The 14,950-nt window shown below is 42.8% G+C and overlaps 1 protein-coding gene across 1 annotated transcript; it reads left to right on the top strand.

The window, feature by feature from the left end:
- The first annotated feature begins 6,114 nt into the window (after positions 1-6,114).
- On the top strand, positions 6,115-7,740 carry LOC137561801 (E3 ubiquitin-protein ligase TRIM21-like). The gene has a single exon (XM_068273158.1). It carries the CDS (start codon positions 6,115-6,117, stop codon positions 7,738-7,740), a length of 1,626 nt encoding a protein of 541 aa, XP_068129259.1.
- The last annotated feature ends 7,210 nt before the right edge of the window (positions 7,741-14,950 follow it).

Here is a 14,950-nt window from a genome sequence, read left to right as displayed (position 1 = left end):
CTCATTTTCCCCCGACCCCCTACAGTATCCCTTTAAGTGAAGCCAAAAAAAAAATTATGATATATGAATTGGTTGTGTAGTACGGATAATTACTAGAACATTAGTAGCAAAGAAAATATTCTAATATTTTTATTTTCAGTTGTATCGGGTATTTTATAGCATTGCATCATTCTCTAATATTTTCAATTTACACACTACTCAAGATTCTAAATGTTTTTACAGAGCAGGCCAGTGAAATATTGACCTGTCCTCTGGAGAGAAAAAGAAGATACAGTGACTGACAGTTGAGATAACAAGCTTCAGAAGACAGAGCTCTCTGCCACTTTGAAAGTCGTGGAGCTCAATGGCTCTTTTGCATAGATAACTGGAGTTTCTTAACTCTTCCTGTACTGGAAACAATATTATGTCTCTGCTCCTAATGTTTTATTTCTTAGCTGTACTACACATACAAATCATTATATCATCATTTTTTTTTTTCGCTTCAGTGTCTCTTTAAGTTTATAGCACGTGGCCGATGTGCTTAGTGAACTAGTAAAGGGGTCATAAGGCAGAATTCAGAGTTATCCAGCTTTAACACTCTATCTTTCTGTCTCTTTAGCAAAGATAAATGTCAATGTTATTGTGAAGTGGTATAGCAAATCTCCACACCTAGACATTATACTGAACCAGGAAAAAAGTATGGTTCTTCTTGTGTCAATAAAAAAAATAATTCTCACAGTTCAACCCTTTAAATTGCAATCGAAAATGCAAACATTTTAGATTTAGGATTTTTTAGCTTTTGTTGTATTTGCAGCACCGCCTCCAACCTTTTCACAGAATAAGTAACAGCATAATGTTCATTGGGTTTGCCAGCTTGCTAATTACTGCAGGTACAGTTACACCAGGGTTACAATGCTTCCTGCTTTGTGCATCTGGCTTCTCGTGCAGTAAAAGGGGACTTACTGAGCCTTTACTGGACATGATCTATTCTAAGGGGCGTTCTATAATGTACTGATTTATTGGTTGGGATAAATGCTACATAGCTTATAGATATTTTTAGACATTCTAAAGTCTGATACACACATACAATTTTGAATGACCAATTTCACCACTTCCATGTAGTAGGAAGGCCAATAGGGTTTGAATACTGTGAATAGATTGTGTAAATATGCGCTTGTCATACAACATGGAAGCTGTATAACAGGCCAATCATTAGCCAAATAAAACGGAATGTGTGTAAGCTCACCTCACCCTACATTAGGAAGAGATCCTGACGTTTATCAGGCCTACACAAGTTATCCATCTCCGATTTACCGCAAGCTAAATGTGTGTACATCTGTCCAATCCTCATTGGCCAATTTTACCACTCCTGTGTACTATGAGAGCTTACCAGCACTGTTCATAGTGTTCAAATGGCTCTCTTACTACTTGGAGGTGGTTACATTAGCCAAGTAAGATTGGATAGGTGTAACACATTGGGCGTGACTCACAAAGCTTTTTCACCTGTTTTTACCTGATCTAGGTTTCATTTTTTCAGCTCCCGAAGAGCAAAAAAACAATATAATTTAGGTAAGAAACGTAATATTGAAAATAAGCTAATAAATCAGGAACAGCTTACTTTGAGTGATTATTTTGCTTGCAAATGTGCTGAACAGCTATTTATATCAATTAGGTGAAAATAGGTCATTTATGAGAAGTTTTGTGCGTTGGCTCCTTTAGGCTGCTTTCACATTAGGACGTTACAGGCGCACGTTAGAGCAGCCAGTAGCGCAGCCCAACTCACAGTAATGAAAAATCAATGGGCTGTTCACAGTGCCCACGTTGCGTTACATTGTAACGCTGCACGTTCAAAGAAAGTGCTGCATACTGTGCGTTATACTCGTATGTGGCTGCGTTTGGATGTTTGCACATGCTCAGTACTGTTTTATTTTATTTTTTTGCCGCATGCGCCGGTTTCCTGCGATAGTATGCGTCAAAATGTACGCATCAAGTACGCATGAAGAGATGCATAACGCGGCTCTATATAACGTCCAACTTCAATACTAACATGCATTACGGTAGGGGAACGTTATGTGACCTTAACGTCGCATCTAACGCAACGTCCAAGTGTGAAAGAGCCCTTAAAGAGGCACTAAAGCGAAAAAATAATATGATATAATGATTGGTATGTATAGTACAGCTAAGAAATAAAACATTAGGAGCAGAGACATAAGTCTAATATTGTTTCCAGTACAGGAAGAGTTAAAGAGACACTGAAGCAAAAAAAAAAATCTGATATAATTTTTATTTATTTATTTATTGTATTTATAAAGCACCCACATATTACGCAGCGCTGAACATTAGTTTAGGTTACAGACAATATTTAGGGTGACATACAGCAATATGACAATACGAGAATACAAGGGATACATGAAAACCAGATCACACAGCACAGTATGAGCCACACCAGACATGTCTTGCAATGTAACCATTGATTCAATCGCGGGAACCGCCGCCCCGCTCTCTAAGGGAGCGGCGGTTTCCCCGCGTCCGGCTGCACTGTCAGCAACTCTGCCATCCGTGCAATCTGCCGACTGCCGCCTCCAACGCGGACTCCACCGCTCTGTCCATGCGGCATGCGGCGGTTTCTCCGCGTTGTGCCACCATGTTGGACGCGGAAACAGCCGCCTCACTCTGAGCCCTTGCGGCGGCTTTTCCGCGTTTCATTACAATCATAATTTCTGTTTTCCGTTTCAGTGTCTCTTTAGGTGTAAAGATGGTCAAAATTGATTATTTCCAACTTTGTATTCCAAACAGGGCCGGATTTGCCATAAGGCACTTTAGGCACGACGCTCAATTGCGTACTGGTCTGGTCTGATTTTATATTAGTGATGTAAGTATAACCATGCAATTCCATGTGTACTGCCTCCACCTCTTCTAGGTCTAGGTACACCCCCACCTCTTTTAGGTTGTGTATCCTTCACTTAATGGCTCAGTAATCACAGTGTTCAAACGTTACAATTTTTGTGTGAATTGAAGCTTCTGCAGCTAAAAATCTTTTCTTGAAATTTTGATTGCATGCCTGAGTTTCAGCCACTGTGGGAGAAGCAGATGCTGCTGCTCGGATTGCATCATCCCATTGCTCAGACTGCAAGGGGGAGGCACAAACAGAACCTTTCTGAGGAACAGCACCTTAGCAAGCCAACATTTTACCCCATAAATGTCCCGCTTGGCAATCATGGGGGCAGTCCCTCTCTTCACTCCTGTATAAGCCCTTCCTGGAAGTGATTACAAGGACAGAAACAGCAGCAAATAAAACCTTGTGTTTCCCTAGAGTAGAGAAGCCGTTCTATAGGACAACCAAGGTTTATATTAGAGCCTGTTATATATTAGAAGCTTTTATGAATATTAACAGCAAATGTCTTTGTTCTCCAGACAAATAAGCGTTGAGCAAAAGTAACCTTTTAGTGAGGTTTATTGTTTCAGATTATAAAAATACAAAGTCCATAGTACAAATCTTCTTAATAAAATAAAAAGAGTTATTAAGGATCTTAAATAAAATAAGAATTAAATAAAGTTTCTTTGTCTTGAAATGTCTGTGAGAATAATAGGACTTAAATATGTGTGCCTGAGTCTTAAGTCCATCTGTGAATGTCCAGCGTGTGTGCCTCAACCCCCCTCCTCCTTCATTTAAATAACAACTGGGCTCCTGACGTCTCAAGTTCCAAGCTGCCTTCTGATTGGTCGATTCAAATGATACTAACTCCTATCTGCTAACATACTTAAACTTACATACTAAACAAATTTACTTATTAATATTGAAAACTATCTACTCATTAATATATATATATTTCCACATGCATTACACTAATGTAAAAATGTTATAACTGTTGTACAGATACAATCCTGTTGGAATTCTTGTATACCTCCTATTCCTTGTATACCTCCCTTCCTCCAACTCTCAATAATAGAAGCCAGATGGCTTAGCTACCTTGTGGGGGAGAAACTATCTCATGTTACTATGGGGGCAGGGTGGCATGTGCTTCTCCTCCAAGTAACTTTTAAGACAGAGAAATGGTGGTCAAAGATTCTTGTTCTATAATAGAAGCAAAACCGCATCTCCATAAATGCCTTGCTCACCTTTTCCAATATTTCCAAATGGGAGATTACTTCCACTAATTTAACAACCTCAGACAAGTCTAATTAACAGGATCCTTGTCAATTAAACTTTATCAAAATATAATATTTCAGAGCCATAGAGATTCATGGAGATTTCAGACACAGGAAATGAGGGGAAATTTGATTATACCAGGAGTGTCCCCTTCTCTACCTGGGCTCCAGCCTGCACTGCCCGGTGGGTGACATTTTATTGCAAAGTAGCAGGGAGTGGCTCTTTACCTGTTTCAGCAGCAGGTATGGACGATGCTCCTCTCCTCCCTTCACTGCAGCTGGATGTTTTGCTGCAGCATACCTCATTACAGCTCCCAATGCATGTCACGTGACTTGCAGGAACACCAAAGAGATGCAAGAAGGTATGCTGCAGCATGGTGCCTGGCTGCTGAGAAGAGGCACCTGAAACTGTCCCAAAGCTGAAGCAGGTAAAATGTTGTTAGTTAGGGGGAGGATATTACACTGGCCACAGGGGCAGTTCTAGACTGTTCTACACAATTTGGAATGATTACACAGCACCTGACAGCTTACTCTGCTTCAGTCAGCAAGGGAACATATGCAACAACCTGAGACTAGAAATGCTGCAGCTCAACACAACACACTGGCTGGCTGTGAGTCCGTGACAAACACGCTGCCCACCCTCAGCCATTCCATTCCTCCTCAGACAGGACAGCAGTGACACCTCCTCCCTTCTGCTGTGTCAAATGAAACACTGCTGCTCTCCTGTCTCCCCTTCCTTACTCACTGTCAGACTCCTCACACAACACAACTAGCTGTTTTTCCCCAATTATGCTTTCCTGCCTCGCTCCTCCTCACTCACTGTCAGACTCCTCACACAGCACAACAAGCTGTTTTTCCCCAATGCTGCTCTCCTGCCTCCCCCCTCCTCACTCACTGTCAGACTCCTCACACAGCACAACAAGCTGCTTTTCCCCAATGCTGCTATCCTGCCTCCCCCCTTCTCACTCACTGTCAGACTCCTCACACAGCACAACAAGCTGCTTTTCCCCAATGATGCTCTCCTGCCTCCCTCCTCCTCACTCACTGTCAGACTCCTCACACAACACAACAAGCTGCTTTTCCCCAATGCTGCTTTCCTGCCTCCCCCCTCCTCACTCACTGTCAGACTCCTCACACAACACAACTAGCTGTTTTTCCCCAATGATGACCTCTTCACCTCGCTCTCCTCTCACTTCTCCTCCTACTCTGACTGCATGCTGTAAGTGTAAACACATTACAAACATGCTGCCCCTGTAATCTCTATGCCTGATGCAAGTGTTTCAACTTGCTTCATGAGAGAACTGGCACTGACTGGCCATACTTGGGATTGGGGAGGGAAAGAACTACTATAATGGTACATCCCCCATACTTGCTGTTGGAGGGCGTTATTCTGGCCACACTACATATTAAGAAGGGGGTGGTTGCTACATTTCTGGCAACAAGTACTATGGGGGATGATATACTGGGCACACTTGCTATTGTAAGGGGTGATATACTAAGAAGAGGGGATGATGACATTTTTACTAGAGGAGTGGCTCGTGGGAGGACCTTGGTGAGGTAATCTGTCCAAAGCTTAAACATTTTCTTATATCCTAATGGATATAATAAATAAGTTTAGATTCAGAAACTTTTAATTATCTATTGGAACGAAAGTCATTGCAGATACAAAGTGAGGGTGTAGCTCAGTCCCACCCTGTGCAGGAAAATGTGGGGTGTGTCCTCCCGCAATATGAGTGTCAGAGACGGCCTTATTTATGATATGATGACTTTATGAAAACTTGTTTCACTTTCCTGCTGTCAGCAAATTCACCTGCTGGTCTGAGACGGTGAAAATAGAGCAAAGTTTTTCAAATAACACCTGAAAATGTATCTCCTCAGCCCCACATGGCCGCACCAAATAACTGGTTCTCCCACATGCCACATCTTTTATTTATTAAGCTTATCCGGCTTTATTTACTTTCACTTGTATACTTTCTGCTGTCAGCGATGGCGTCTGCTGGTCTGAGAGAGGAGCTGGAGTGTTCCATCTGTCTGAGCATTTATACAGATCCTGTAACCCTGAGATGTGGACACAACTTCTGCCGGGGCTGTATTCATCGTGTTCTGGACACACAGGAGGGGTCTGGAGGATATTCTTGTCCTGAATGCAGAGAGAAGTTTCAGGAGCGGCCGGCACTGCAGAGGAACATAAAGCTGTGTAACATTGTGGAGAACTTCCTGTCTACTCAGCCAGGTCAGGAGGAGTCTCAGGTCTTCTGCAGTCACTGTATTCACACTCCTGTACCTTCTATAGGATTGTGCTTGAAGTGTGAAGTTTCTCTATGTGAGAATCACATGAAAGTCCACAGCAAGTCACCAGAACACGTCTTATGTGACCCCACCGCCTCCCTGGAGGACAGGAAATGCCCCGTCCATAAGTATTACTGCACTGTGGATAATACCTGTACCTGTGTGTCCTGCCAGACTGAAGAGAGTAAGGAGCGAGTCCAGAGTCTGGAGGAACTCTCGAGAAAAGCACAAGAAAAAGCAGATGGTGAAACAAAGCGAGTCACTGCCCTGTTTAATGATGTCAGGAGACGGATGGACGATTTGGAGAGAAGGGTCATGAGTGACATCAGCAGGCAGGCAGAGCAGATCTCATTATCCTATGATTCTGTAATCAGACGGCTGAGGATAAAGAAAGAGGTTCTGATCAGAAAGATGTGTCACATTGAGGAGCTGTGTAACATGATTGACCCACTGACTGTCCTACAGGTATCACATTCAGGTGACATCTGTGACACAGAGGAGGGATATTATGAGGAGGACATAGAGAGATGTGATAAACAGCTTGATTATGGAGACTATCTGGATGTGGCAACCATCTTTCAATCTGTATCTGAAATAATAACAGAGGCACAGAAAGTCTTCTATACTCAGGATCTTGAATATATATCACTAGATGTCAGCACAGCTTATAATTGGCTTCTTATATCAGATGACAGGAAAACTGCCTCCAATTCAGATACACAACAGAACCGCCCCAAAACACCAAAGAGATTTCAGAAGGATCCTCAGGTGTTGAGCAGCCAGAGTTTCTCCTCAGGACGACATTACTGGGAAGTGGATGTTGGAGGGTCAGATAGCTGGAGGTTGGGGATGTGTTACCCCAGTATAGACAGAATACACGAGTCAGTAATTGGGGACAATGACAAGTCATGGTGTTTATACAAGAGTGATGATCACTACTCAGTGATCCATGACAGTGAACACATCCTGTTACTCAACAATGACAGTGATAAAGTTGGCATTTACCTGGATTATGATGCCGGGAGAATCTCCTTTTATGATACGTCTAAACCAGTGAAACGCCTCCACACCTTCACTGCCACCTTCACGGAGCCTCTCCATGCTGCACTGTGTGTATGGGATGGTTATGTAGAGATCATGGGGAATTCTCAACAAATGGAATATACCCCAGCAAAGGTTGGTGGCAACGTAAAGATAAGGCCAACGATTATAGAGAATCCTCAACAAAATGAATGCATCCCACCAAAGGTTGATGGCGGCACAAGGATGCAGGACAAGGATAAAAGGACAAGGAAGATGTTTGAACAGTTGTTCAGGAAATAAAATGACATTGTGGACAGAATTGGGACAATCATCCTAAATACCAACTTCACAGCTATTGGATCCTGGAAATTATTATCCTGACACCGTCTGTTGCTTTTACTGACAACGACCTGCGGAATAACATTCTTATTTATATGCATGTTAGATTAGAGGTAAATTGAGCAGACAAAGGAAATGTGGTATTATTATTATTATTATTATTGATTTATAAAGAGCCAACATATTCCGTGGCGAGTGCAAGCTATGAAATGAATAACAAATTCCAAGACACAAAAGGGGGAGCGAGCCCTGCCCTTGACGGCTTACAATCGAAAGGAATTGGGGCGGGAAACAACAGGTGGGAATGGGGGAAAACGAGGTGGTATATTGTGTGTGAAATGCTTAAAAGATTTGGAATTGGATGTTTAGTAGAGTGGTTTGCCTTTACCACCACCTTAGCTGATATTTCAGCATAATCATTTGTAGATAAAGTTTACCTAAAGTGACATGTACTATTATGAGATTATATATTACATTTTATATATGCTATACTGTAAATGCGTGCCTTTCTTTCCCTTTGTTTTCACTGTAAGGGTTAATAAAGGAATGCTATAGAGATCACAGTTTCTGAGCTGTCAGTAAAGTCCAAGATAACTGATTTAGGCCTCGAACCCAATAGAAAGCACAAAGCACTGTCGCAATCGCTAGCGTTTTGCAAGCGATTTCGGGAGTGATTTCCCTGCTCATATGCAATTCATTTGAATGGAAACGCTCCCAAAATGCTGCATGTGCTGTGATTTGCTTAATCGCAACCGCTGCAGTGGAATCTGTCCCATCCATTTACATTGGCAGAGCATTTAGGGAAATCGCTAGCAATGGAAAGCACTCCCTAAACTCTCAAAAAAACGCACTAGTGGGTTCCAGGCCTAAGAGTCTTCAACCTTCTGTGTGGCTGTTCAAACACTGCTGATAATAAGATGGAGTTCAATAGTTTATTAGGTCTTTATTACTCTGTGTGGGAGCTTACAAATATTTAGAACAGGAGTCATTCCACACATACATTTTTAGACCTAGATTTTTAACACTTCACACCAAAAGATTTCAGGAAAGTCCTGTTTGGAATTAGGAATTAGTCCTGTGGATACATTGGGCTGGATTCACTAAGACAAATAGCACGCCTTATCAAAGTTAGCACACCTTATCAAAGTTAGCACATCTTATCAAAGTTAACACGCCTTATCAGAGTAGCATAGCGAACTTATGCCTAACTTACTTTGACGAGAGCTCCACTCGTCCTGCCCTGAGCCCTCGCGGGTTCGTAGCGCTCGCTATGCTACTCTGATAAGGCATGTTAACTTTAATAAGGCGTGCCAACTTTGATAAGGTGTGCTAACTTAGTTAAGGCGTGCTATTTGCCTTAGTGAATCAAGCCCACTGTCTATATCTTCAGTTTACTTTTACTTCAGGCTGAACCAAAAATAAAAGGGCATCTGTATAGAGGATTCTAATGCAAAAACCACATAGCAACCAATATGCAGCTTTAATATAATAGTATCTTTATTGAGGACATCAAATACAAATTTGGAAACACTTCAACACACAAACACCTGGGGGGGGGGGGGGGGGGGGCTGGAGAAAATAGCAGTAATACCCAGAATACAACACAACAATGTATGCAGGGGAACAGGCAATGAATACAATGGCTTGCCGCAGCAAACCAACAATCTCTTGCTACAATAAGAAAAATCACAGCATCAAGTAAAAGCTCAAAAAAGACTGGCAATTTGTATGCATATATAACAACCTCCTGTGTAATAACAATGCAGCTTAAACTGGTGCCCAGTCAGCACTGTAAGAAAATGCAGAGTGGAAAAAAAGAGAAAAAAGAAACTACCGGTACATCTGGCTCCAAGTTGTAAACTGCCCAGGACCCCCTCGGTGCCCCTCCACGTGTATCGCGGTGACCCGCTTTCTCAAGAGGTCAAACTAAGCAGTCAGAGTTTTCCTTTAGGGTAACATTACTGGGAACTGGATGCTGGAGACTGGATAGCTGAAGAGTCAAGGGCCCTGTAACGATCGGTGTAACACAGAGAGGGACTGATTACCGGTGATCTGCAGTATCACCGAGAATGCAGAATATACCCGATTATTGATGATCTGCAGTATCACCGATAATCAGATATATCTCTATCCTCTGGACACCTGAGTGATAAGAGTGTTTGGTGCAACAGTAATACTTTGAGGAGAGCACCCGAGAGAAGGGTGTTAAACAGTGGGAGATATTGCTTGAGATCAGGTTCCTTCCACAGGTCTGAAGCTCCCCGAGGAGCGGAGCTAGGTTGAGAGTGGGAAGGACAGAACGTAAGTGACACCAACGAGGAAGTGTCACTGACAGATCTGCAAACTATCTCTTATGGGAGAGAGAGTTCTCAAGGTCGGACAGGCCAGGTCGTTAACACACGGACAGATAAAGTACAGAGACAGTATACAGGGGCAGAATCCTAAGACCAGCAGAATTTGGCAACAGAGTATCAGAATAACAAAGGTACAGAATCAGAGATCAGAAGAATGGTCGGGAAAGCAGAAGGTCATAACAGATAATCAACAATGCCTAGGCTTGAGTGTGAGCTCCTAGATTCTCAACACTCCTGGAACTAGACTAGATAATAATAATGATACAGATGGTACAGAATTCCTAGACTAAGGTGTGAGTTCCTTGGCCATCAACACCTTGGAAACTGGTCTAGATAATAACACAGATAATAATACAATTCCTAGGCTAAGGTGTGAGCTCCGTGATCATCAACACCTACAAAACTGTCTAATAACACAGATACTGACAAGGTCTGAGTGCTACCACGTAGTGATCGCAACGCCAGACACCAGAGAAATGACCAGCACCCAGTATATATACACCAGCGCTCTCTAGCACCTCCCCTAAGTGCTGGACCAATGGAAGTTGCTGAAATTGTCAGCTTGGTCAGCTGACTCCCCTCTGACTGTCATAAAGGCCCTGCCTCTCTGCGCGCGCGCGTCCTCCTGAACCAGTGTGGACTATCAGTCCCAGCCACACCAGACATGTGTTGTAATGTTCCTGCTGTGTTGAATGCGGAATCCGCCGCACCGCTGTCCGTGCGTGTGGCATTTTCTCCGCATACAGCCTCACTGACAAGAGTAGGCCTATGCGTGCTACCTGCCGCGTCGGACGCGGAATCCGCTTCCCTGTTGTCTGGGCATGCGGCGGTTTCTCCGCGCTCCGACTGCGTGCTAGCTGCCATGTTGAGCGCGGAATCAGCCGCCTTACTTTGAGTACTAGCGGCGGCTTTTCCGCGTTTCCTCACAGGCCCCTATGCAATTCACTTTTTCTCCTGAATTTTCTCCTAAGAGATAAGGAGCATACAGAAATACAAAATACAAAAATATCTGAAATATCTTTACAATCTTGTATGGACCAAAAATATAACCCAATTAGACAGATAACAACAACAACAACAACAAATAACCAACAATCGAATCCGGTCAGCTAAAGCAATCTTGTCTGCAACCAACCAATGAGTCTAAACTTATGCAGTTTACGTTCCAATGGTTAAATAGTTTCCATCTCTTCAAGGCCAATCAACGATTGCTTGTAGTGGTAATAAAAATAGTAGCGTTATACCATCCCTCCCAATTGGCATGATATTTAGGCGAAGATAATTTTTCGTCTTTGATTTAAAGAAACTTTTTAACATTTTGTAATGGACAAAGTACCAGAAAGTTCTGTAAGTGAAAAAGTGCTGTAAAAATATTTTGAGTATTTATGTACTTCATGGTGATAAAAAGCATTTTATTTACAAGTTGTAAAAATATCACCTAGGAGAAAACATACAAGGTATATATATATATATATATATATATATATATTATTTTTTTTTATTTATTCTTTTTTTTTGGGGGGGGGAGGGGGGGTTGCTAGTAGAACAATCAATGCTTTAACCTATAAATAAATATTTGCATTTAGACACCTCCACTGAAACCCTCCGGTCTGCATTGTGTACATGTGACCAATGAATACAAATTATAGGGCGGAATCAGGAATTGTAATAAATTGCTAAAGACTCCGTGCTAATTTCATTTTACTTTGATGAACTAATAAACTCTATTCCCAATAATATAATTATGTATTGGCGAGACAAAGTATACCGCTTATGGATGATGTGCTCAGGGAACTATTGAAGGGGTTCTGAAGCAGTTCAGAGTCCTCCTCCCTTAATGAGAAGCTGTCAGTCATACTATCTCAAAAATAAAAACACATATATAAGTAGATAAATACTTGCTGTACTTACATAACATATGTTTTGTACTGTCCTCGTTTTGATTTTAGTGATTTTTCTATAGTAAAAAAAGAGAAAATCCTTCTTAGGATTCTAAATTTTAACTGTCTATCTTGATGCCAAGCCTGATGTCATTTCCTCCCTTACTCTCCTCTGCCTCATTGTGTATGCATTGCCGGCCCTCCTCCCAGTCTTCAGGCACTCCCACCCAGCTCTGCAATAAAAAGTGCATTATCTCAGCATGAGAAATATTGGCCAATCAGAGAGGAACTGAGGTGTGGGAGGGGAAAACAGGAGGGAAAAAGACTTCAGCCAATCAGGCTGCATTAGTTAAGTCTGGGGGGGAAATAGAGAAGCAAAAAAGGACAACCGCAACTTCCTGTGTGCGGCAATGTACCAAATCATTTATCAACAAGAGAAGTAATAGTGATTTTTAACTTTTGGATTGCCTCGTTAGCATTCTTATTACTTGTTTGCCAGATAAAAATAAAGAATTGATTTTTGATTTTATGCTCGACAGTTACACTTTATCACTCCACATACTAAAAATATTTATTTTAATTTTCAACTTTATTGGGTGATCCGGTAACTAAGTCTCCACACCTGAACATTATACTTATTTCACTTGTGTCGATGAAAAACATTCCCTCTTCAGTTTACATCTATACGTTACAAAGAAATTGCAAACATTATGTCAGATTTCTTACTCTTACACTATCCATACCCCCAGCTGTAGCATTTTGGAGTAGCGTTTTTTATTTTTTGTTACAGTAGAGCTGTAACTGAACAGCTTCTGTAACAAAAATGCTTGGAAAATTTCTCTGATCTAGCGCTTTTCACAGCGATTTTCCACTTTCCTATACTTTACATCAAGGTTGAATAATCTCAGAAATCAGCAGAAATGCTGCAGGACCCGCGTTTTGGGGAAAAAACGAATTGATCTGGTGTGCTCCATCTTACTCAGAAACATTAGCCAAACACTTTTTAAAAAGCATGCGTTTTTTAAAACGCTCAGAACCGCTCTCGGTGTGCAGCAGCCCTTACTGAGCCTTTACTGGGCATGATCTACTTTAGGGGATTTATTGGTTGGGGTAAAAAATTGCTACTTAAAGGGAATTTGATCTGAGAAGGAAATTGAGGCTGCCATATTTATTTCCTCTTAAACGATGCAGATTGCCTGGCTGTCCTGCTGATCCTCTGTCTCTGATACTTTTAGCCATAGACCTTGAACAAGCATGCAGATCAGATGACTGGATTAGCTGCGGGGATTTGGACATATAGTATAATAAACTGTGTTTTTGTTTGTTCCAATGTGCTTATAAAATACTGTAACATTTAAGAACAAACATATCTAATGAAAAAAACAGTGTCGAATATTTTGTACATGAATATCACCGGCTACAGCATTTCAATGGTCCACTTCCAAGATGCATAAAATGAACATAGCAATAGATGGGGAAAATAAAGAAAGGAAACACAATGTTATGGCATTAGTTAGTAAATAAACCGTCAATGGCAGAACAGAATCATTAAACCCTGCAAAGAGTCTATGATAGCTGGTAACTGGGTCATGGTGGAACTCGAGGCTTTAGAAGATCATTGAGCTAAATCGAGCAATTTACAACAGTTTGAGACAATTGCATGTGCCTTTATTATAATTAAAGCCATACCCCATAACACTGACAGGTACTAATCAATTTCACTTCCTGTAAATTCCAATGACAGGCAGAAATACCCAACAGGCAGATTCTGATAACAGGCAGACAGTGCCAAAGATAATGGCAGATAATACCAGCAACATGCAGTTTTTACCCATCACACATCCCTCCCGTATCCTAACCTATACCTAGCCTGGCCTCAAACATCTTTAAAGGGAACCTAAAATGAGAGGGATAAGGAGACTGCTACAGGCCCAGCCCACCTATGACGCCAAGTGAGACATCTTCCTTAGGCGGCAGAAGTCTGGGGAACGCACCAGGCAGGACCAGGAATTGTGCCTGGCCTGCTGCCACCCAGCTTACAGCCGCCTGCTTGGTTTTGGGGCTTGCCGTGAGCTGAAGGGGGTTGCAGCCAGGAAGGGGGGTGTTTAGCAGTGGGGAGGGCTTCCCCTCCAGCCATTAGCGCAGCATGAGTGTGTATCAGGCAGCGGGTGGGGAAGGAATGACTCACCTCCTTCCGTGTTCCAGGCGCTGCGTTAAACAAGCTCATCACTTCCTGCAATGCCGCCCACTGTACTTCCACAAGCTCGTCACTTCCTGCAGTGCCGTCCACTGTACTTCCGCAAGCTCGTCACTTCCTGCAGTGCCGTCCACTGTACTTCCGCAAGCTCGTCACTTCCTGCAATGCCTCCCACTGTACTTCTGCAAGCTCGTCACTTCCTGCAGTGCCGTCCACTGTACTTCCGCAAGCTCGTCACTTCCTGCAATGCCGCCCACTGTACTTCCACAAGCTCGTCACTTTCTGCAATGCCGCCCACTGTACTTCGGCAAACTCGTCACTTCCTGCAATGCCGCCCACTGTACTTCCGCAAGCTCGCCACTTCCCGCAATGCCGCCCACTGTACTTCCGCAAGCTCATCACTTCCTGCAATGCCGCCCACTGTACTTCTGCAAGCTCGTCACTTCCCACAATGCCGCCCACTGTACTTCCGCAAGCTCATCACTTCCTGCAATGCCGCCCACTGTTATTCCGCAAGCTCGTCACTTCCTGCAGTGCCGCCCACTGTACTTCCGCAAGCTCATCACTTCCTGCAATGCCGCGCACTGTATTTCCACAAGCTCGTCACTTCCTGCAGTGCCGTCCACTGTACTTCCGCAAGCTCGTCACTTCCTGCAGTGCCGTCCCCTGTACTTCCGCAAGCTCGTCACTTCCTGCAATGCCTCCCACTGTACTTCCGCAAGCTCGTCACTTCCTGCAGT

This window comes from Hyperolius riggenbachi, chromosome 3 (assembly GCF_040937935.1).
Source record: "Hyperolius riggenbachi isolate aHypRig1 chromosome 3, aHypRig1.pri, whole genome shotgun sequence".
Classification (NCBI taxonomy): Eukaryota; Metazoa; Chordata; class Amphibia; order Anura; family Hyperoliidae; genus Hyperolius; species Hyperolius riggenbachi.
Note: the sequence above shows the minus strand (reverse complement) of the source record. Positions and strands in the feature narration are given on the sequence as shown.